General features: G+C 37.3%; 1 protein-coding gene across 1 annotated transcript; it reads right to left on the bottom strand.

Moving 5' to 3' along the window:
- Nucleotides 1–744: 744 nt before the first annotated feature.
- LOC115609468 (desmocollin-2-like) lies at nucleotides 745–23,995 on the bottom strand. The gene is given in 22 exon segments (XM_030489764.1): nucleotides 745–1,383; nucleotides 2,175–2,411; nucleotides 3,602–3,723; nucleotides 5,711–5,947; nucleotides 7,531–7,746; nucleotides 9,276–9,363; nucleotides 9,365–9,395; nucleotides 9,397–9,423; nucleotides 9,631–9,670; nucleotides 9,673–9,715; nucleotides 9,717–9,740; nucleotides 9,742–9,827; nucleotides 9,830–9,890; nucleotides 11,347–11,532; nucleotides 12,822–12,956; nucleotides 14,014–14,180; nucleotides 15,345–15,489; nucleotides 16,428–16,583; nucleotides 17,839–17,958; nucleotides 18,432–18,634; nucleotides 21,309–21,393; nucleotides 23,957–23,995. Coding segments are annotated over 22 exon segments (2,646 nt in total). The 3' UTR covers nucleotides 745–1,185.
- Between the last annotated feature and the right edge of the window lie 486 nt (nucleotides 23,996–24,481).

Below are 24,481 nucleotides of genomic sequence, written 5' to 3'. Positions count from 1 at the left end.
ATATATATATAATGTATATGTATGCTTAATCTAGTAAAATAACAAATGGGATTCAGATGATTTCTGCCAGAGATCTGTGTAAATGCTTACCTCCTGCTTACAACCACAGCATAATATACTCAAAACACAGTTTATCCCAGTGTAATTTTGCATCTCAAATAAAGCTATCTGTAAAACACGTTATTAATGCAACGTATGCTCAAGCCATTTGAGCTCTATCTTCTGTCAAGTTCTACTTACAGAAAGAAACAATTTAATGAAGTCCGTACAAGGCAAGTACAAAAGGTAGAGGTAGCAATACTGGACAAAACTCTTGGCAATGTTCATCATTTCTGTAATGATCCTATGATGTCAAAAATCTCAAGAAACTGATGTACAATCTTATGTCAAGTAAACATGAGATTTGTCTTGCATTCATTTGAAGTACAACAGTTACCTTTATTTCCTGATTTTTTTTTAAACTTTTATTTCCTTAAAAGAAAAATATATACTCGCATACAATGCTGATACCCTATGTGGGGATGCCATAAATCCCTTAGGATAGCAAGTTTGATGGGTGGTAACCCATTAGGAGAAAAATATATTTTTGAATATTATTTTACATATATACAATATATATATATTTGAATTTTCAATCAAAATATAAAGTTTTCTAATGTATTCATCAGTATTTTAAATGAAAAATGAAAAAGTGTTTTGTATCTCAGTTCGTATAAATTAAAAAATTAACAAGGTATTTGAGATCCACCAGTAACGTTTTTTGTTTTATTTCTACAGAATTAAAAGAAAACAAAGAAATAGCAAGTTAAAAAGCTTTCCTTCTCCAAAGCCAAATACAATAAAATCTTGAAGCTGAAAAATTAATTAAAAGGACAACACCAAATTTTGTATTTTAAAGTAATCACAAACAATAGGAAATGGAATCTAAGTAGAAACTAGCATTATTATATCAACATAGTCCAAAGAAAAATATTTTGAATCCCTTTTGATGGAGGTCTGTCTAGCAGAGATAAAAAAAAAAAATTGTTTGTTAAATTTAAAGTTAAGTAAGTTGGTTTACACTCTCACCAGTCTATACTAATTTTGATAAACCTCTGCCCCCTCTCAATTCCAAAATACCTAGTATCACAGAAGTACGACAGCCACTTATTTACAGGGTTTTTTTCAGCACTGTGAAAGGCACATTTATCTTTTTACACATGTTTCTGCTAATGTCCTAAACTTGGGTTCCAGCTGATCTAAGAAGTCAAGTGCCTCTTCTTCATGCTGGTCACTGCAGCAGCCTACAGAGCCAGCCAAGGATCCTTTTCCTTCATAGTTATATGAAAGGAGATAATCTTCAGAGTGCTTCTGTTCTTCATCCTGTCTGCATAGGTGCACCTTCTGTATAGGAAGAGAACACATCTTATTATTTTCTTAAATTGTTATCCTAAACATATTGCATAAAAATAATTTCTTTTTGATTTACCTTTCATTGATTAATTTTTAATCAGAGTGTGTCCTCTAATGGATTCCTACATACAAAAAATGCACATGATTGATTGGTCTATATCATTAAGACTACAAAATATAAGTATTTAATAAAGAAATAATTTCTACTAATCATGTATGTAACAATAAAAGAGGAAGAACCTGTTTAAATAACCTGTCAAGCAACTCCACTCGAAATTAAAAGACTGATTTACGCATAAGCAGTTAGGCAAGTAGTGAGAGTTTTTGATCTCCAAAACATGGAGCAGCTACATTTCTAATGCTGTACATTCATTCCTGCAACATTGCTAAGGTAAGTATCAGGTTTAAATTAGTACAAAGCCAGCAGTGAGAACAAAGGCAAACAGACATTGTCAGAAAAAAAGTCACAAAAGCTTGAATAAAGTAAGTCTTCTAAATGAAAAATAGCATACTGCCTATAGTTTAAGCCAAGAAAAGAAAGTTAATTATATTTATGTCTAAAATAAGGAAAGGATGACTTTTTGAAAGGACAATATTCCAAACAGGATACAGGGGAGCAAAGGAGAGGAAAACCGAAACAAAACCAACAACAGAAAGCCACCCTTCTAGCAGAAATACATGTCTTCATTGAAATGTATGTATTTATTGACCATAGCCTACACTCAAAAAAAAAAAAAAAAACACCACCAAAACAAAACACCAAACCATTTGGGAATACTTACTTCACCTAAACGAGGATGTGTGAAATTATGCCATTCTGAGTAGGAGTATCTACATGTATCCATCATAGTCTGTCCTCCTCCTTCTTTAACTGACCCCAGAGTCTGATGTCCACCTCCCTTAACCGATTCCAAGGTATGCCCTCTTCCTTTAGTCATTTCAAATGTTTGTTGATCTCCTGTTTTTATTCCATATCCTCCTTGATCACATGTATTCTGTAGAGGAATTATATTGTGATCCTAAAAAAAGATGCAGCAGTGGGGATACCTTTACTTTTTTAATTCAAAAGATGAAATGGCAATCAGGAACTGTCAAGACTGAGAACTGGGAAGTCTCTACCTTTTTTGAACAAAAAGCTGTACTTAGTTCTTAGTGCATAAGGATCAGCAAGTGGTCTTTGAAAAGGATACTATCACAAGAGTGGAAAAAAGAAATCTGGCATTTAAATATTATATGAGATACAAATACTGAATCTTTATCCCAATGAAAGCTGTACTATAATCCATCTTCTAGTTTCTTAACATGTAAAAATAATTGGTTTTCAAAGTCAACAGCCTGTAACCCATTAAGCCAGATATAGAGTCATACGCATAAGTTTCATTCTGTTTCTTCACCCATTAAGTTCGCATATTGAGTTAAATATGGAAAAACTAGTATGGGATCACAAATTAAAACTATATTATCAGTTTATAATGGTACTACATTATGCTTCATAGGCAACAAGAAGTTTGATACTTGTCACCATTAGGATTTTTTTCAAGGTGAAGTAAACTGAATGGTTTTTAAACTAATCTTTTCTTGGGGAGGGCAAAGTCAGGAGGTGGGAGACAGAGGAGAAGGGAAAGAGCCAAGTTCTTGTATATGAATGCAGTCCTGGGCTGGACTATGTTCATTGGTAGACTGAATCTTTAAAAAAATTTAGATGCCAAAAGCACAAACGTAGTTCATGAACATGGACTGTTCAATTATTTTTCCCCCCTCCACTGGCTCAAAAATCAACTGTATTTGGGGTCATTTTTGAGGGGAAAGGCAGAAATTGCACCTGCAGTAATGTTCTGCCGTAGACACACATTTGACATAGGCAAAATAGTAGATTTCCACCTAATCTCATTGCTAAAAATGACTGAAGTGATTAAAAAGTTCACTTGAAATTTCCAACTAAACAGTTAAAGTCTAGAAGAATTACAAGCAGCCAGGCTAACAACTACAGGATATGTTTAAATACACATGGTACTACCAACTCAGTCTAAAGAAAGAATTTTCAAATTCTTGTTAAATAGCAAAGCACATCTAATGATCCCTGAGTGTATTCTTATTTGTATTGCTTATTTCCTTTTCTAAATCACTTGCAGGTGGTCCTGTTCTCAAACTGAAATGCTATGGATATCTTAATTCTACATTTGTACACGGAAGTAAATAGACAACTTACCATCACTTCTTCTCCTGGAGCTTCTGTATTTGAAATTATTAAATTGTGATTGGCACAATCATCAGTCACATGCCTGTGCATTACTCCAGAGCCACAGCAGCCACAAATTGTGATCAGGATTACTATGGAAAGGAAATAAGTGAGGAAAATACTATGAAATTTACCTCATAATGGTATCTTCTATCTGATAATGAATTTTCCAGTAGTAGCCTTTTAAAATGCCTAAGCGTCAAGTATAGGTTAAAAAATACTTCTTTTCCAAAAATGCCCATACTCAAAACTGTACAAATATAAATTTTTTCAAACAGTACATGGAGTTTTCACTACACTGGTGAACTATGTCTTAAACCACGACAGCCACTGTTCTAAAACACATCTTGGTTTTCCCTGAAAGAAATACAAGCATCCTTTATGAAAACACTGTGACTGCGAAATTTCACAGTAATAAATTTAGACCAAATCCAAGTGAAAAATCATGTCTTATGCCTACAACAAAGTTGTACCTCATCTATTTTTCGTTTACGAATATGAAGATGTGAAATTATATCATAAGGAACTATGATAAAGTCCTAAGCTAAAGGTCCCAATACCAGAAACTCCTGCTTCACAGAAAAGGTCAGTAGAACCCTGGAGGACTTCAAGCATTATGTTACAGAACAATCTTATTTAATTCCTTGTATTCAGTTTACTCCTCCTATAATACTACTTTGTGTTGTCATGGAGACTCAGCCAGAAATAACTTTATATAAAAGACTCACAAGCAACCAGTACCTCTCCTAAACAAAGGATTAAACATTTCATTCAGAGAACTCTCTTTCCTTCTGTTTTCAAGTTGATAGCTTAAAAATAAAGAAGTCCACAAGGAACAGAACAGCTCTGCCTAACTGCCCACTGAGCAATCTGATCTCAAACTGTGGAAATTGGCCAAGAGCCACTTTCAAGCTCATTTAGCTTCTGCAGCTGTCAGTGAGATCTGCATCAGTGGTTCCAGCAGGCTGCCTCCTCATGCAGACAGATGGGAAGAAGACATGCATGACAGTACTGACTAGAAGACACACAGAGTAAAACCTAGCCACCGTAAAATAATGGGTCTATTTGGGAAGGACAGTTAAGGGGTAGTGACAAAAGCTAGCTGACGTTTCACAAGGTCCTCCTGCTGAGCATCCCCACATCTGAAAGTTCCTCCTCCGGGCTGTACCACAAATTTGGGTACCTGCTCTCTTGGGATAAAACGTGGATGTATCTAACCCTCAAAACGTGTGTAGGTCCCATCTACGTGAGGAAGAACAGGGGGAGAACTGAACAGGGGCAAAACAAGTTGATGGTTAATAGAAAAAAAGGAAAAGAAAGAAAGAAAAAAAACCCCAAAAAACCAACCAAAAACAAACAAACCAAATCACAAACAAACAAACCAGGAAAAAAAAAAAAAAGGACTGTCTTTGCTATTACATGTCATCATCACCACCTCACTGGTTAACAGCAATATTAACCTGCTAAGGATCTCTCAGTCTTTGGGCAACTCCAGTAACACAATATGTATTCAAGGATTTGGTCCACTGCAGAAGTATCCAACCTATCCTTCAACATTACACTGGCTCTTGTAAAATTCCTTGTGAAACCCAGTGTCTCAGATACTCCATGTTTTAATCCATGACACAAGAAAGGTCACAAAAAGGTCTAGGAAATTGATTTCAGCATTCCTAGAAACAGAAATGTGCATCTCGAAACCAACACTAAACTCACAAATTTCACTATACTTGCCTCAAGACAAGATTTGATAAGCACTACACATCCCATCCTTTTTTGGTTCAAGTTCTGAATGCAGTTTTTTTGGCCTTGCTAGCATGAACACACAGAACATTTTACATAAAATGTACTTAGAAGAATAAGCAAAAATCCACACACAGTAACTACAGGACAAGATGAGAGCAAGAAGCCTGTGATACAGATACAAACAGAGCAGGTACATTAAGTCAGTGATGACAGCTATACAACTGCCTAAATAAAAAAGAGAAATGTTTGAATCAAGTTTGAATCAGGTGCCTTCAGCTAATTTTAAAATTAAGTATTTTGCATTTAGTGTTAAAAAACCAAAACAAGTGTACTTACGCAGCAATAATAGCGACCCCAAGATCATTGCAAGGATGGCCCACACACCAAGAGTAACATTTCCACCAGCAAGTTCACGGCTTTGGCCACCATTGCATTCGGTTGGAGTAACACAGTCACAGAGGTTGACTTTTATGTGGTTCTCTCCTACCTTTCCTCCATTATCAATCACACTTATAGGAATATCATATGTTCCAAATGGAATATCACCCTTTGGTGAAAGATACACAGAATTATCTGAAAAAAAAAACAAAACAAAAAAAAACCAAACCCAGACAAAACCAGATCTAGTGTTAACAATACCTGAAATTCTGTTGTCACAAATGCGTATGTAGTCACAATATTACCTGTGGTTACAGCTACACTGCTACCAGATCCACATTAGCTAGTTTAAAGCTAGCTTAAACGTGTTGACACAAACTACAACTTGAAGGTATTCGTTCATTCAGCACCTTCTAAATGTTAGAATTGGAAAAGCAAACCTTACACAGCTTTCTGACATCATATGATTTGAAACTTTGATTCAGTTGATTATAGTAAATGAAACTATTTGGGCTTACTAGTAAAGACCATCAACTGAACTGGCATTTTTTAAAAGGACTTCTGGTAGTGTAGGTGGAATAATTGTAAGTTTAATTTATACTTCTTCCACTCTATAGCTCTATTGCTATATTCATTGGGAAGCAAAATCCATTTAGTCTGCTGCCCTCCTTAGCAGCAATGATTAATGACCATGTGTTTTAAAGAGCAAAATAAATTATTTGTGAAAAATATGTACAAGACAGGCACTGATGTATATAATGTTACTTTATGATGAGGTATATGAAACTACATCTATCACCTAAAACATTTTTTTCCAATTTGCCTAATATAAACATCTCTTAGACATCTTTGCTGTCTTTAGCCTTTCATAGTGATGTTTGATGGAACGCTTAAGAATCAGATCCTTTTCAGTCTAATTCATGACAACATAGTAGCAAATGTATGTGCTGCTCTTGTTGCCATCACCTAGCACCCACCAAGAAACCACCATCAGCTATAACTTCTTATATAAGCAAATTTTAGGAAACAGCAATTCCTTTGGTAATAAATGATTTAACAGCTTCTATTGAAATTATAAAAGTTAACAGAAATATATTAAGGGAGACAGTAATGTTTTCTTTCACCTAGCTCAGATTTACTAAAAATGTGCTGGCTGACTGCACTACTAAGAAAAAAAACCTGCCATGATTTTTTTAGTTAGCGTCTAATCAATTTTAGGTAAAACTGCAGTTTTCCAGTTCTCCACCATAAATAGCAGCTTAAGAAAAGTTCTATTTTTCTCTAGAGTATTAGCTATTTCATTCTTAAATTCCTTATAAATTATGAAGATACACTCCATTACATCCATTTTTATTCTCCCACCTAATATTTTTACATCATAATTTCAGACAGCAGCTGATTGCTGACCCAAGGATGCTGGGGATGGATTCTTGTTTATGCTTTAAGAGACAGAACATATTATCTTTCTCCTTCCTTTTGTGATGCAAACAGTGCCACCTTCTTAACTTCTGCAAACTGTTTCAAGCCCAGGACAGTTAAAATAAAGAATACTTTAGCTGTTTCCCTTTATTTCTGGCATAGTCTTGATCTCCTCCTGTACAGCAAATAAAACTGAGGAACCACTGGAGATCATCAGGCCTACCTTGTTAGCCCCACTGAGTACACCAATTCCTAACATACATTCATCTAATCTATTCTTACAGTCCCCACAAGGGAGAGGTAGCAAAGCCTCCTCTGGCAACCTACAGCTAAGTGAGGAGGTGGAAGTCTTAACTCACCATTGTGCCGAGTTATCTTCCACATGGAAGCCAAACTACGGTCAGTTATGCGGTATACGAAGGGTGTGCTGTAGGGAGACTCATCACCATCCTGTGCAGTAAGGCAGATCGGTTTTCTGTCTCTGCACATGATATACTCAGTTTTCGTGATTCGTGGGTAATTCTTGTTCCCAGGCACGATGAAAACCTGAATTGTCCCAGTGCCTGTTTTGCCATCTATGAGATAAAAATAATTACTTTTAGCACTTACTTATAACATTCACATATTTATTTCTACTCCAAACTTTCACAATGAAATGTCATCAGTTCTAATATCCAAGCTCAGAAGTAAGGGGGAAAGCAGCTGCTGATTTAGCCAAAAAGAGAGGGGGGCTCCCAGAGATCACTCTTGGCTGCTTCTCTTTGCTTGGCTGGTTGTAGAATGGATCAACAACTCCCAAAGTTCCATATTCTGCATGTGCATATAATGTATTTTGTTGAAATCTGTGTGGGCACAGACACTGTTCTAAGATGATGAGAGGAGAAAGAGCCCATAAATCAGGGCTAAAGGATGCTAAGCCAAACTGAGAGTCAAAAGCAGAAAATGAAGATCTCCAGCCTTTTCACTTCTGGAAGGAGGAAATAGATTACACTTTCCCTACCCTCACTTCCCTTGGAACACAAACACTTTCAGAAACAGTGGGCTTCTTTCTGTCCTCTTCCCTCCGAGTCAGACATTTACTTTATATGCAACAGAAGTTCTAAACAATTTAAATTCGTATTATCTACATTTAATTTTAATATGCAAGCTTTAGAGTTAGAATTTTTAGCTGTAAAGCAACTTTCAAAGGTCTGCTCTCTACTCCTACTGTGGCTTAAGCACATAAGGGCTCAAACTAAATCCTGCCACTGGATTTATACAGGCAGTTCATTTTTCCTTTTTAATACAAGATACTTATTTTAGAATTTAAAGTGTGACCTAACATTTTTCTTTGATAATCTATTTGCTACATTTAGCATTTGGGAAGTGAAATTGGCCAAAATCTATGTCTTTTCCTACAATAAATGCATATACACAAATTAATTAGAAATAGATGATCACTCACAATTAAAGTCAGAACAAAAACCCTGTTTTATAAGAGAATCTGAGTTTTAACCCTTCCTTTATGATCAGAGTAATTTGTGAGAGCTTATCACTGAGCAACACATAGTGTTAAGTTACAGAATTACATGACTAGAGATAAGAGCACAATAACACACAGCAATGAATACAGCTATTCTTAGAGGTCCTTAAATTAAGGGTTTCTAAATGCATGACACCAAGAAGTCAAACAGAGCAGGAAACAGAAAAAGTTGCAAGGTCAACAACTTTTTCAAGAAGTTCTCTCTCTACTTTCCTGTTTGTCAACTTCAACAAGCTGCCAAATGACCACCCATCTTAAAAAAAGAAGTTGGGAAATAAAAAGGAATGCAATTCCACAGGAAAATCCCTCAATTTAAACTTAAACTGAAGGATTTTACAAATGGGAGCAGATAACTTTTGAAAACATACAGAAGTTTAGGTGGCCGGCGCGATTCTTAAAATGCTTTCCCCTGCGTAGTATAGGTTCCCTAAGCGATTGTGGTAGACACTCTCAAAGACAAGACAAGGGACTAATGGTGGACCTCTGGGCTGAAAACAACTACAGGCTGTCCTCCACACTAAATTTGCGACACAAGTATCTGTTACAGACCACAAAGAATACGCGACAACATTTAGTACTCACTCTGTTCCCCTACTGCAAGGACTGTGATATTGCATTGACCTTCGTCTCATTTCTCCTACAGTCTTCGGTCCCAGACTTTAACAGTTCTGAACTTCACCCGATTTTTCATCTATGTGATCAATTACATTGGCCAGGTGCTATCCGGTAGCTGTCAAGAATAATTTGCTTAGTTAAAGATCCCAAACATATACACACATGTATATACATACATAACACACATACAGATACATGTATTCACACACACTTGTGTGTGCACACATGCACACACCACAGCCACGCAGTCAACAACTATTTCTCCTTCCTGTATCCCACCATGCTGTCTCCAAATAAACTAGTAAGTAACATTTTTTCATACCTTATGCCTTCACTATTTCCAGTTTCTGGATCTTCTGCACATATCTCCCAATAATTGTTCCAATGTCCTCACATTCTTTAACATACTATGCGTAACAGACAGGGTTTAAAACACTGGCCCCTCATCCACATCCAGGACATGCACTGTAACAGAGCTGGTGCTCTGAGAAAGTTGTTGTGAATGTGGTGCCAGCATGTGGGTGGCTCATTGTTAACTGCAATCACAAGGATCCTTTGCTTGGCACTTTCATAGTCCAGTCCCTGTAATAAGAGGTGGGTGTTGGTTTTTCTCCTTTCAAACCAATACAAAACTTCAATCTTGTTTTCACTGCCCAATTATTAAATAGACAAAACTGTACCACATTTATTTACAAAAGAAGTCAGCTGTCCCTTCATCCAGCTTGGCAACATATCAAAGAGCGGCATGGATTAAAAAAAAGTCAAGTTCTAAGTTAGTCAAAGAAAACTGAGGAACTACCCCTAATAAGGTAAGCAGCACCACTGTAAAATTTTAGGTCAATATTCTGATAGTCACTTACTAATAGACCAAGATAAAATTACATGTGGTAGAGGATTTTCTCATCCCATATCTAGTTGGCCATTTTTTTTAGGTTATGTATATTTCCTTTCCAGCACAGGTCAATCATGCTTCTTGCTAGCACCTACATTTATTTCCTAGTAAGACTTCACCCATTGCAAATACATCTGAACCATCTGAACCATATGAAGTTGCAGCGCTGATCAGTATCTTCCATTTATTCTTCAGATAACTTCTCCAATGTCATAGTATGCCTTTAATAGAGCTATTTATATCCTAAAATCATAATACTCTTTAGTCTACTACAGCATTACTTTAAATGTAAGAAATTTCAACTTGGTTTGTAAACCAAGGACATACCTTTATAAAAGGTCCTAATAATTGCCAGAAACAAAAAACAAAAATAAATAAAAAAACCCCAAACTTAACTAGCATCTCTACCCTTACAATTTACATTTTCAAAATTTAATATTAATCTTCTCTGATCCTTCCCTGATCCTTAGAAATTACTTGCCATTGCAGTTTTAACAGATAATGAAAAATAGGATGATGAAGCATGATGATAAAAGACAATCTGATAAAGAATGTCCTGATAAAAGGACACATCTGTAAAGTACTAGGTATAACAAGTAACTAAACTAACACGTAGTCTTATATGTACACGGACTCCCTCACATCCTAGAAAAGCAAACCTGAAGTCACTGCCCTGCAAAATAAAACCTGGAGAGGTTTACCCTGAATTAGTAAGTTCAATCAACTCCCAGAGAGGACAAGGCTGGAGGAGGTGTTCATCCTTTCCCTCCTTTGCAACACTCCCATTTCTGTTAAAAACCCAACTATGAAGCATTCCTCATTTACATCCCTAAGTCTAAACAACTCCAACTGTGGAACCAGGCAAAAGCACCAAGCTATTCTGGAATGACAAACCAAAGGAAATTCCTTGAATTATGTGCAAAACTGAGGAGTAGTCTGGATGATGAGCTTTGCAGCTTATGCACCACACATGAGCCCAGTTGCAGTGCATTATGCAATCTGCACTAGAAGAGAGTTCAGATCAGGAAGAAAGCATGATTTGCCTGATAGTTACTGATATTCTTTGAATGAGTTCTAGATTATTGGTTTTAAAAGCAACACCTGAAGACATACAAATTTTCCTCTAGCAGTTCCATTTCTATGTACCTTAACAACACACAGTATTCCTTCATTTGTGTTTTTGTCTGTTGTAATTTCAAAGGACCGATCATCATTTCCTTTTATAATTTCATACACTGCTCCTGAGCCAGGTGAACCAGGTTCATCAAGATCAACAACAGAGAGTCTCAGTATTTCTACATTCACTCTGTTTTCCTCCACTCGTGTTTCATACTTGGAGTATCCAGGGAAAAAAAAGAAAAAAAAAAAATCAATTTAAATTGAAGAATACCATTCCATGATGCAGGACTGAAGAACACTATATTTAGATAAGACTAAGACTACTTAAATCCAAGCGGTCAATTTACCAAGCTGCTGTAATGATTTACTTTGTTTTCATGCATTAGCATAATTCCCCCACTTCTCCCTTACACCCTAAGTAAACCAGTAAACATTTCCTGCTAGCACAGCTGAAATCTCAGCTCCTGCATACACTATCACTAATATAACCAAGACTGGAATTCTCCTTCCAGGAAAGGCAAATTAGCACAGTTCCCCTCAGTTACTTCAACTCTACATGCTAATTTGCCTACATCATCAAGCTGAGCATTAGAAAAGACATGGGGATAAATTAAAAAAAAACCAACCCATATATATAAACAAACCACAAGAACTTGAAGAAAAGCCAAGAGGAGTGAAATACATCTCTACTTGGATGGCAAAGGATGAAAGGATTCTTATTTTTTTATTTTTTGAAAGAGCTATGTTATCTGTGCTTCTTGAGCTTGTATAGAATAAGGGTGATTCTGAATTAACATTACTGATGATATTCTACAGCAGCAAATAGAAAGGGCAAGGTATGTGTATTCCTCATGGGTAATGAATTATTTTTTATGAATTTCATATTACAAAACCTCCTGTGGTATTTGAGCTGTATATATAGTTATTAAGACATGCTCTCATACAGATGGCCACAATAAGCAAAGACTTAAGTATGAGTTACAGCTGTCGGTGAACAAAAAGTGGTTTAAATAATACTTCTGTAGAAGAAAAAAAAAGTTGGAAAAGCTATAAAATCGTGGTGAAAATCCTTTCATCTACTTCATTGACACTAACTTTCTCATTTGCAGTACACAAGTAGCCAAAAGTTGATCAAATGGTAACAAGGTCATGACAATTCTTAGGCGTGAATCTGTCCCCTCCCTGAAAACAGCTAAATTATATGATTTCTAAGACTATGCATTGCAGCAGAAGTGAATGAATGAGTCATGTCAGCCTTTTCTCAGGACATAAGGCAAATGAATCAATGCAACTAACATAACAATAGGTCTAACTAACAAACAGCATAACAGTGAACAGGACATTCTGAAATGTCTATATTGGCACTAACTGTCTCAGGGCACTAGGCTTCATTGAGCGATGGCCCTTCAGGAAACTAGAAAGGGGATAAAAACCGACCTTTTTTTTTTTTTTTTTCTTTTTTTTTTTGCCTTTTAACAGACGTTTTGTTTAAGGAGACTTACTTGCATTTGTCTAAAGGATGGTGCATTGTCATTCATATCTTCAATTCTAATGACAGCTGTTCCTGTAGTACACAAACCAAAAGGCTGGCCTGCCATATCTCTCACTTCAACTAACAAAGTGTAACTGGGTACCAGCTGAAAAGAGGAATAAAAGAGTAAAGAAGTTTGGCATACTCATTTTTTAATCACATAATTACACACAAGAATAGAACTAAATATTTTACTCCAGTTCCCTAACTCTGCTCTAAATTCAGTGCCTGGAAATAGCATTAGGATTCTCAGGTGGAGGAAACACACCCCTCCTGTTCCACTTCATAAATTTATCTTTAAAAGATGGGCAGTGGACTAATATCTCAATCTTTCCTTCCCTCAGTAGCCGCTGTGATATTTTCTTTAGTAGTGACGCTCAGAGTCACTGCATTTTTCTCTTGCTAAAAAAGTTGAGCAGTGTACCTGCAACTGCACAATTCTGCAATACTCTACTAACACGGACTTTCAGCCATGAATCAACATAAGTATGCCAGAATATGACTCTCTCTATCCCCAGAAAAGATGCACCTGTAGCAGTGATTTTTTTCTAGAATGACTATCTTATGCTAGAAATACTATTTTGAATTACACACGCCTGTCAGATTTTCTAGAACAAACGATATCTCACAACACATTTTACCCCCTCCCTTAAAAAAATCACAAATAATAACTAAAAACCCCTGTATCTTATTTACTTGAAAGCTATCCGATAAGAATAAATGGTTTGCACTTTAATTTCAGGAAATGTTCTATTAATGTTTAGGTTTTAGATATTGGAGATATTTCTGTTGAGCATAGGATGACTGATTACTTCCAGAAAAGCTGGTTCATCTTGCCTGTAGAGAAGCAAGCAGCACCTCAAATGGAGCTTGATTAGGAGGAAACAGTGGCTCATGGGATTCATGAACAGAAAAAGAGTAAAAATCCATAGGTCAAATAGGAGAGCAGTAGGAGGTCCCCTGCCAAGATTAGCTAGAATATGGTACATCTATGCAGAAACTCTTTGGACAAATTACAGCTTTCTGGTAAGCTTCAGAAGCTCTTCAGAGAGGAAAACACAAGTCATAATAATGATTTGTCTGGTGATTCTGTGCCAGCAGTTCAGTTAAGAAGCTATCTGTGTGCACTAGATGACAGCTAAACATGCTTCAGGAAAGATTACCTCTCTGTCCAGCTGCGGTAATAATACAGCAATGACACCTGTGTCACTGTGTAAAGAAAATGCTGGAGTTACTGGTGGATTTTGTGACACAATGCGGTATTTCAACGTAGTATGCAGAGTATAAGGCTCATCTCTGTCCTCCGCAGTCACCTTTCCAACAATGACACCTGTGAACAGAATACAGCAATTTTTTGTTCCAGAAAAATCTTTAAATAATCAAAAACTACTTGAACAGGTATTTATATTTTAGATACATGAAAATAGCTATTTGGTCATTTAGCTTTAAATGAAAATAATATTAAAACCACAGTAAATAGTACTAAAATACAGTAACAGTTATTTTTTTCTTTCCGTCTTAGACAAAGTTGAAATTATTGCAGCCATCAGAAAGAAATACTAAAATTCTAGACTTCAGTTAGTGTTTTTGACAGTGCGTTCTAACTGACCATCTCAAACACAGCTGAAAAGGAGTTGCAGGGGGGATGGAGTGAAATGTTCAGTCCTGCTTTGTGGGGAGAGCTGCTGTACTTTATGCCTATAGCCCAAGCAGTTTTGGAACTCCACTTTCTATCAGTAATGGTAATAAGCAGAACAGCTTGGATAATGAAATGCAATTGGTGTTTTGGGGTGAAGAGGAAGATACTTTGCTTCCTTTTTTGCGAAGCACATTAGACTTTCCCCATGCTATAGCCGTAGCCTAAGAGATGAGCAAGGAATGCAAAACCATGGCTTTTGCATTCTTTATTCTCTGGGGTCCCCCCTTCTCCCTTCTTTTGTTCTCTGTTACACAGACATGTGAAGTCAGTAACAGGCAAATCCCTGCCTTTTACAGGTAGGGCAGATGCAAGACTTTGCCCCTCCCGTCCTCTCTCAGGAAAAGTCTTACCTTAGTTCACGAGCTCGGAAAAACTCCATAAGCTTAATCAAAGTCCTTTTATAACTTAGACCACCAATTTCGTTGTTTAAGAAACTAAATGTTAAAAACTGCTGTTCTGTCAATCAAAACATTTTGTGGAAACAGGTGTCTTGGATAAAATGAAAAGAAAAACATTCTGAAGTTCCTACACCATTTTGGGAACACTGAATAATTTCAGTTTTTAAAAACTTCTATTTTAAACAATACTTTTCAATATGATTGAGATGGCATTTTGGAATTCTAATCCTTAAGAAATCTTGAGCTGCTCTTTGCAAATTTAGTCTTTGCTGTGAAGAAATACTCCTTAGGAAATGCCACTGAATGTGATTAAAAGGCACGATTACACTTAGTCATACTGGTATGTAAATGGGCTGAGTAGTGTTAACTGTGTTCACCAATTTAGAACAATTCTTACCAGGTTTGGAATTTTCAGGGACAGAAAACTCAAATAGGTCCTGTGTAAAATATGGAGCATTATCGTTATCATCCTCTATCCTGATCGTATGCACAAGTGGTACCTCTGGTGAATAACCATCTGGAGTGGTTGCGAAGCAAATGATCTGTAAGACATAAATTCAGCAATTCACTTCATGCTTAAGCAACATGAAGTATTATTACACTTTCAATTCAAAGGAGTAGTCAATAAAATGAAACAGAGCACGCAAAGCATAACCTGCTCAAGCCCAGGCTCTTCAGCCACATGAAAGGGGAAGTGACTGATAACCTTACAACAACAGCAACATAAACCCTTTAAGTGCTTTCCAATCTTTTCCCTTTCCATTCCTCGCACTGCAAGTATTTGAATCACTTTCTCCACAGCCCTAACTCTGTCAAACATTTTTTTACAAGTTGCTTGAACACATTTTTTCCAGGTGCCTGTGAGGCAATCTCAGCCTTACCAAAAATTTTGAAGTAAATATTTGTATTTAGAACAAAATCAAGAACAACAGCAAAACTATTTGTCCATTACAACACAATCTAATAAAATACAGTAATAGGTACTGCAAGTTACCTAACTATTTGGAAGCTGTTTGTTTCTACTGCCTTCTTACACATCTCAGCCAGCAGAGAGAGCATTGTACCTTGCTAACAAAACACCAAAACAGCTTGAGAAAGAGAGGGTCAAAAAACTACAGCCGTCTGTAGTTTCTCATTATTTTGTTTTTATGCCACCTTTCCAACCTTCCCTGAAAAACTCTGGGATAATTTCAAACTCTTCTCAAAAGTGATGCAAATCCAATAGCTGACTTATATTGTAATTTATAGCATAAATAGCTCATTTATGCTGTAATTAGTCTAAGTAGTGAAAAGCAAAACTACTCTGTAGATGTAGATGACCAGATATTTCTTTATTTGTCACCGATTTCATCTCTACAACATCAAAGATATTACTCAGAGCAGATCTTGTCTGCTCCCAGTTTCCCCTGACACCCAGCCTTCAAATACATGCATGACAGCAAAAAAGATTTAATTATATTTACACAGTTTAGGCCTGTACCTGAAAGCTTGGATATTGTTCACGGTCTACTGCACGGGTAGCAAAGATATTTCCAGTTTCTCTTTCTATGTAAAACAAACCCTTTGGATCTTGATCAATTCCTGGTCCACTTGCAGAATAGTAAATAGTGTAGTTCTGAGCCGTGTCTGATTGGACCTATAAAGAATGCATTTTTAATCCCAAGGAAAACAGTGGCATCATTCTAATACATTTTTTCCCCTTTCTCATAACCATATTTAGCATAAGCAGGAACTCTTCAAAAGAATAAAACCAAAACTTGTTAAAAACAAACTTCTACTTCTTTACAAACTTAAACTTCACAGAACAGGAGAACAGCTTGCCATGTAACTGCTTTCTTTTTAATGTGTGTACATGAGAAGGGGTAGTTAATTCATACTCAGAAATGTTTATGACTATCAAACAATTAAAGAAATGTCAGTGTGCATAAAAAATGCATTTTGAAATCTATTCTCGCTGGAATACTGCACAAACAAGGCACAGTCAGCTATAGATTGCTTATTGTTTCTGTCCCTGTTCAAGAGATTTTGGGTTTAGTGCACTCATTGAGAATGTGGTTCGCAACAAGAGAAGAAAAAGCAAAGGAAAGTAGGAAGGGAGGAAATAAAAGAAGGAGAGAGGAAGGAAGGAGATCACCTATAGTCCAGAGATACACCAATTCAGATAGCTTCTCTGCATCTCATTACAAGCATCGAGGAGGTAACATTAGCAGTTATCTATTTAAAAACACTCTTCTCCCCAGATACTTTCCTTACCTACTGAATGCCAGAAGTTAAGAAGGTAAAATTAGCAGAAGAATAATTGCTCTGCACAGACTCTGTTATTACACTTGTCTCTACATATCTGCTACTAGCCACTCTGTAATCTAGTGACGGCTAGATGGATCTATGATAACTTTAGTTCTTGCATTTCTCTTTCACGCCTACTTGTTTCACTACAGTAAGTACTTTTCCTAATAATATAGGCTATAGTCAGTCTTCAATGCTACAGGTATACACCTTGAGCTCCAGAAAGGATGTAAACATGCAAGTAAGATTTCCTCCACCCTGTATTTACAAAACCTTTTTCTAGGCAATGTTTTCTGAGGGACTGTTGGGGTTTTTTTAATTACACACTTTATTGATTTCCAGGCCAATGAGCTCTCTTCTGATGGTATGCCTCTCTCCTTTCACAATTTTTACACACTTCCAGTTCACCCCAATTGTGATCACAAGTTGCGTCAGCTACAAGATCACAAGATACACAATGAACAGGACAGAACAAGACAGAGGAATAATAGCAGGAACGGCATCAGTAGGGAATACAAGAGAGTTCAGTTTTGTTCTTCTTTTACCATAAAAGTCACATACAATACTAGCTTGTGTCATAAAATTAGGATTTCTATAAAATATACCTGCTGTATTTGTAGTGGAAAAGGTCCCAGTGAGTTCTCTATCATAACGGATGGAATAGGGCCCCACCTTCTTTTAGTTCGCTTGAGAACTGTATCTCTAGCATGCCTGGTCTTCTGTGTCTGGGCCTAGAAGATAGAAAGACAGGTAAGAATACATCCATATATTCTTAACTCTGTGTATTTTGCTTAGCTACTGTTCTGAATTTTCATTTTTTATCCTCCATTTCAGTTTTCCTACTGAACATTTTTTTTCCAAAGTCTTAATTTCTGATTATACCTGTGATAGTATTCCAAGATTTTTTCATTCATTGTAATACTTTGCATGAATAAAATCTGCTTTAATTCCTCAAACATGGCTTTTAAGATTCTTGACATTCCCGATTAAGTTCCTCGCTAGCATCTTCCATTTCAGAAAGGAAGTCTGTGTCAATTTAAACACCACAGTAATCAATAACTGCTAAATAAAAATACACTCTAAACCATAGTGCTTTGCCTAATTACTTGATTTCCAAAATTCAAATACAATTACCCAGCATGAAGCTGTACTCTATGATACAGTATTTCAAATAAGTATCTTGAAACTAGAAGCTCACCTTCTTTTCTTCTTCCACCAAGCTAACATGTATTTTCTTTTCTACTTGTTCTTGAATATCTTTAAGCAATATGGTAAAAGTCTTTTTCTCAGCAGACAAAGAAACAACAGTTGTTGTGTACACAGAACCATCCTCTAGAATTTTGAAGTTCCCATCACTGGAACTGATAAACTTTGCAGACTGAAGGCATCCTTTCAAATCAACTGTAAAAAAAATATATATTCAGACAATAACTCAACCAGGGAGACAATAACATCTCTTGCAAAACAAAAAAGAAATCCCTAAGTAAAAATTATATTTACTGACATATGGAATCCTCAAAAATCTGATCATTCAGCATTTAAGCATCCCAAATATAGATTCTAGAACTCATTTATGCACTCAGATTTGACCAAGTTTACATTAATTTCCACTCTTGTGTTCATAAGTGTTTCCTAAAGGATATGGGTGCTTCATGGTATCTTTCAACAAGACGCTATTACATTGGTGAATGCATCTATTGAAGCATCAGAGATGAACTAATATGTTTAAACGCAAAAAATGTTTGAGACATACTCATTATTAGATCAGTAGCTATTACATTTGCCCCACAAAATCAGTGAAGATGATTAATTAATGCAAGTGCCCAATGGTGATATTATGTCCTAGCATTTTTGCCTTCAAGAAGAAAACACTGACTGGTACTATGTGATTTAATAGTCTTGGGAGGACAAAGGCTTTTAAATTATGAAGCAGACAGATGGGAGAGATAAAGACTAACTCTAGAACAAACAATTGGCAATTTTTCAGTATGTACATGATAGAATCCCATGCAGTTTACAGGAAGTACCAGGTAAGTTCAATATACTTCTCAGGTATTTTTTTACTGCATTTGCTATCACTTGTGGCTAAAAAAAACTTTAATGCACTTCAATAAACTTGGTTTATTAGCGAGTAATTCAGCACTACAGCTGGAGAACAAGCAAAATCAGGATACTTATAATAAACTGTAGTAGGACCACAGCACCAAGCAATAATGATTTGGCATCCTGAAAAAGATGAAGGCCAGAGACCTAAATGGTAGACAAATGACCCCTGCAGAGTACAGGAGGTGTCAGTGTCATGTTCTCAAAATCAAAACTTTTCAACACTCCTTCAATGATATGACAGTGGGTGGTACCGTGCTTCATGAAAGATGACTGCAAAATGTAGATTCAGAATTTCGCCCCATATATGTAGTTGATATTTTCAATAAACTAAATTTCATCTCTTTCAAGAATGCAAAAACAGATCGGAAGCATAATTTTAAATATTACACAATTTCCTCCTTTCTTCCTTCTGAAGTCTGTCTTTTAACTACTAAATTAAATGTTTTCTAGACTTTCTATAGTACTGTAATAGTGGTTCCTTTCCTTTGTGAATGAAAATTTAGTATTGCAGAGAATACCACTGCCTCACTGGAAGGTGTCTCACATTGCTGCATATTACAGCACTGCATTTCAAAAAATACTAGACTGGAGATTTTGTTTCTGACTGTTATGTGAGTCAACATTATGCTCAGTTAGCCATAGCTTTGTGGGATCTTTTTTCTTTACAGCCTCTTGTATTACGTAATTCAGAAATATTAAAATACCTTACAATAAGCAAGAAAATCCTGACTCATTCTCAAGGTATGGTCCTTGTATCAATGCAAAATACATTATGCTTTCTCAATAAATGTTTAAGTAATATCTTTCAAGCTATAAAGTTTTGTTGAATTTTTGTTTAAAAAGAAAGCCAAAACAGTAAGTTCAATGCTATTCTTATGCATTGAATTACATGCAATTTCTTCCATAGCACTATAATAACATGAAGTTTTGGTTTTATATAAATGAAGTTTATTTACACAGAGAAATGCTAAAGTCTCTGAGAACTTGCTAATTACTTAAACAGCTGTAGCAAGCTTTCATTTAAAAAAATACCAGTAAGGGAAGTGAACCTTCATTTTTAAAGCTAGATTTTCTGAGCATTTGTATATGATGAACTACTGATCCACTTTACTTGTCCCTTCTGTAGGAATGTGGATTAAGATCACAGATTTGGTGCACATTCCTTTGTTGTTTTAGGATTTACACAGGAGACCTCTGAATCCTCAGCCCTGTAGCAGTTCTTATGCCACACCTGTAAAAGCTGCCTTTCATAGACTGGTCTTGGCTAAAAAAAAAAAACAACAAACAAACAAAAAAAAACCCAAACAAACAAACCAACAACCTAAAAACCAAAGAGGAGTGCTATGTTTTTTCTGGTCTCTTCTATTCCTCCCAGTCAATTGCACACTGCCATAAATCCAAAACAGACCATCCAGTCAGACAGGAGCACTCTCCCAACTGAATGTGCACGTAGAACACCTTTGCAACGTGTCCCCTTGCATGCCCTGAATGTCCCAGCACCACTAAGCAGTCAGTCACGTGTGTTTCACACAGCAGCAGCTTCTGGGTGTTTGGTTGTGTGAATTTTGTCGTGTTTTTTTATTTTTCCATTATCCAAATGGCTTACTGCCTTCTTCATATGACTCTGTGGGTTATGGGTGCACTTTGGAATATCAAGCCACTTATTTAAATATTAAGCCCTAGACTCAAAATTTTGAAAACATTAGACTCTCTCATTCTTGTTTTAAAATAAACACTGTAACATGACAATAGCTGTTTATGCAAAAGTCAAATGGATGTATGGAGCCGGCATTCAAATCCGTAACAAACATAGGGAGTATCCCTTATAAAAAGGCTGATTCAGCTGTTTAACTGGCTGTCCAGTCATCCATTCAATCCATTCAAAAAAAAAAAAAAGGTCTCCTTGACTGTTAACAGCATCCCCAGCAAAGGTGCCATGTTGTATTGATAGGATCTCGCAGTTTCTCACCTCTGCCAACTAATGTCTCAGCTTCTAGCTCAGAAGGAACATGAAAAATCACTTTCTTGCAAGCTTCACAGCACAAACTCAGTACCTAGAAAACAAGTTAAGAAATCATGAAAACAAAAAATAATTACACGGTATTTTGAATAACAACTACAGACACTGCCTTTGATTCATCTGTTTTTTAAGACAAGCCAGTGAAATAGCACAGAAAGCACTCAAGCTAAAAATTCAGGTACTATGCAGCATAGCATGTAAGGTTTCAAACTGGAAACAAGATCTGACTACTGGTCCTGGATCTGTCCATGGCTTGTGCTCTTTCTTCTAAAAATTACAGCAGCACTGACATTAACAAGAGTTCCCTCTGACTAGATTTCAACTACACAATTACTTTAGTAGTGAAAAGATAAAATACGGCTTGGCTGTGTGTTCCCTCCAAGAGCATTCTTGGCCAATTTAGATCCAAGGTCTCTAAGTATTAAAAATCAATCCATTAAGACTCAGTTCAGTAGAACTGTGGTGATGCTTAACATTAAAGGGACAAGTATCTTATTAAAACCACATGACGACATTTGCACTTACATATCACTATGCATCTTCAAAGTACATTCTCAACAAACTAATTAATTCTAGCTTCAGCAATTAGATATGACATAAATAAAATGCTGTGTATCACATCAGTCCACTCCCATATAACCACTTACAAAATGGGGTCCTCCTCAAAATTCAAATGAAGAGTAGATAACAGACCTTTTTATAAAAAGAATCATATGGAGGTACAAAGACTTTCCTCAGCACAGAGCAATGTAGTCCTAACCTCAGATTATATATATAATGTGTGTATATATATATCTTGCCTAATTTCTAGCCAGATCTTTAAAACTGTAATCCAAAAATCACACAGCCAATTACACAAGAAATAGAGAAATGTAAATAAATGTATTCACCCTTTTAAGTATATTTATTCCTTCAGGATGAAAGTCTAGCAAAAAGGAAAGTAATTTTTATTTTGCACATACCTTTAGGATTAAAGGTACACAAAAGTAAATAGCTAATAGAAATTCTGAAAATGACTCCTGATTCTTATTTAGAAAATAATTAAATAAAGATACTTTTAAGATCTTTAAGACATTAGGAACCTTCAGAAAAGCTATGATCGGCTAAAAAATAAAAGTGAAATGTGGAATTTAATCACTGCATTAAAGCAGTTTAAATGTGGTGTCTCCATCATAAAAGCTTTTTTATACTGTTCCTTACACATACATATATACAAACAGATAAAAAATACTTATACATAAAACAATTTAAACATTCCAGCTTATGTATTAGTGGGGGCTTTCCTTATTGACAGATACTTACTAAAACACTCTCTCCTGATAGACGTTGTATTGATTTTTAAGTTATTACAATCACACCATCTTAATACATTGTTCTAAGATATTTTAAGAATCAGTGACATCTGATTTTGAAAGAGTAATGCCAAGTTAGTCTGGTGTCAGCACGAAGAACTATTGAGGAGTTAATCAAATGTAAATGGTAGCTATTTGTGAATACCAAGATACAAGGAAACACCAGATAAAAATAAGCCGTGCTGTCCTTTCATTTTACACAAAGAAGACACTTAAGGAATTTTTGGGTTTTTTACTCAATAGATGAATTTCTTTTACCTTTTTTTTTTTATTATTAAATGTATGAGTAAACTCTCTTGCATTTCATTATTACTAGCCTAGCAAAGGCAGGCACCCATAGTGTCTGGGATAGTAACATATTAAAATGGACATATATAACTAATATAAAAATAATAAATTCAGTGCTTCAAGACTACCGAGTATTTTTCTTTCGGGCTCAAACGATCAGAAACGTTCTTTTGTGTTAATGCAATGATAATGGGAAAGAAAGTGAGTAAGAAACAAAAGACAAATCACTTTCATTCATTAAAAAGAAAAAAAAAAAAAAAAAAAAGAGAGCCATCTCCCCCGCTCTGCCGACAATGGCCTTTCTGCAGCTGATAATTATCTACAAATACAATAAATTGAAGATAAAAGAAATGGCTGAAATTGTTCAACGCATAGCCAAACTCTTCCAGAGCAGCTTAACGCGCTCCGCACCACACGCACAACCCTTCCCACAGAACGGGACAGCCGTCGTGGGGGGGGGCAGAAGGGAGAGATTTAAATAAAATTAACTGTGGTTTCATTTTTTTCCTACGAACGACCAGAAGTATCATTAGCAACCAGACCGTCTGTCCACCGCGTAACCTCACGGCAAAAACCTCAACCAAAAGCCACTCTACCACCAGTCCGAAAGCTAACTGAACAGCTAACTGGCTTTCTCCGCCGAAGACTCCCCCGACAAGCCGGCTGTGGCACCCCGAGATGCGCCCCGTGGCCGCGCAGCAACCGCGCTCCCCTACGCGGGACGCTGCATCGGAGCGCGCCCCCAGCAAGGACCCCTCCGAGGGGAAATCTTATTGGCGATAAAGAGCCACAGATCAACCCCGAGATGGTTTCGCGGTGAAACAAAGTAACAGCGCGGAGGAAAAGCGCCGCCGCACAGCACAGGTGCGTTACCAGGCTGCGCGGCCGCGCAACCCCCGCTCCGCTCCCCCCGATCCCCCCCACTCATCCCCTTCTTTCCTCCCATCTCTCACTCACCAAAAGGCCGAGGACGAGGCGGGGGGCTCCGGGGGCCATGGTGCTCGGGGAAAGGGGACAGCAGCCGCCGTTGCTGCTGCCACGGCGGGCGCGCGGGCGAGCGAGTGCGCGGTGCCTGCACAGGCGGCGTGTCCCTGCAGCGGGCCGTCTCCCTCTGTCCCCTCCCGTCTGCCAGAGGAGCCGGCCGGTGGGGAGGGTGGGACCGCGCGCAGCAGCGGCGGCGACTTTAATTACTTTCTTCTTTTTTTTTTTACCCCGCCTTTTGGGTAATGCCTGTCCCGGGCACGGCGCTGGGACACCCCGCCCGCCCCGCCTCGCTTTACCCTGCCCCGTCCTGCCCTGCCCGCCCACCTTCGTGGCGAGGCAATGGTCCTCCCCTTCGCTTCCCTCCCGTCGTTGTCCCGCCCCGCCGCGCCGGTTCTGCGCCCCTCAGCCCGCGCCCCGCCTGCCCCGGCCCCCAGCTCCCGGGCGCGGACCCCTCCCGCCCCGCCGCGGTCGCCCGCCCGCTGTCCCAAGGGTCCGCGC

The sequence above is a fragment of the Strigops habroptila genome, chromosome 1 (genome assembly GCF_004027225.2).
Source record: "Strigops habroptila isolate Jane chromosome 1, bStrHab1.2.pri, whole genome shotgun sequence".
In the NCBI taxonomy this organism is placed as follows: Eukaryota; Metazoa; Chordata; class Aves; order Psittaciformes; family Psittacidae; genus Strigops; species Strigops habroptila.
Note: the sequence above shows the minus strand (reverse complement) of the source record. Positions and strands in the feature narration are given on the sequence as shown.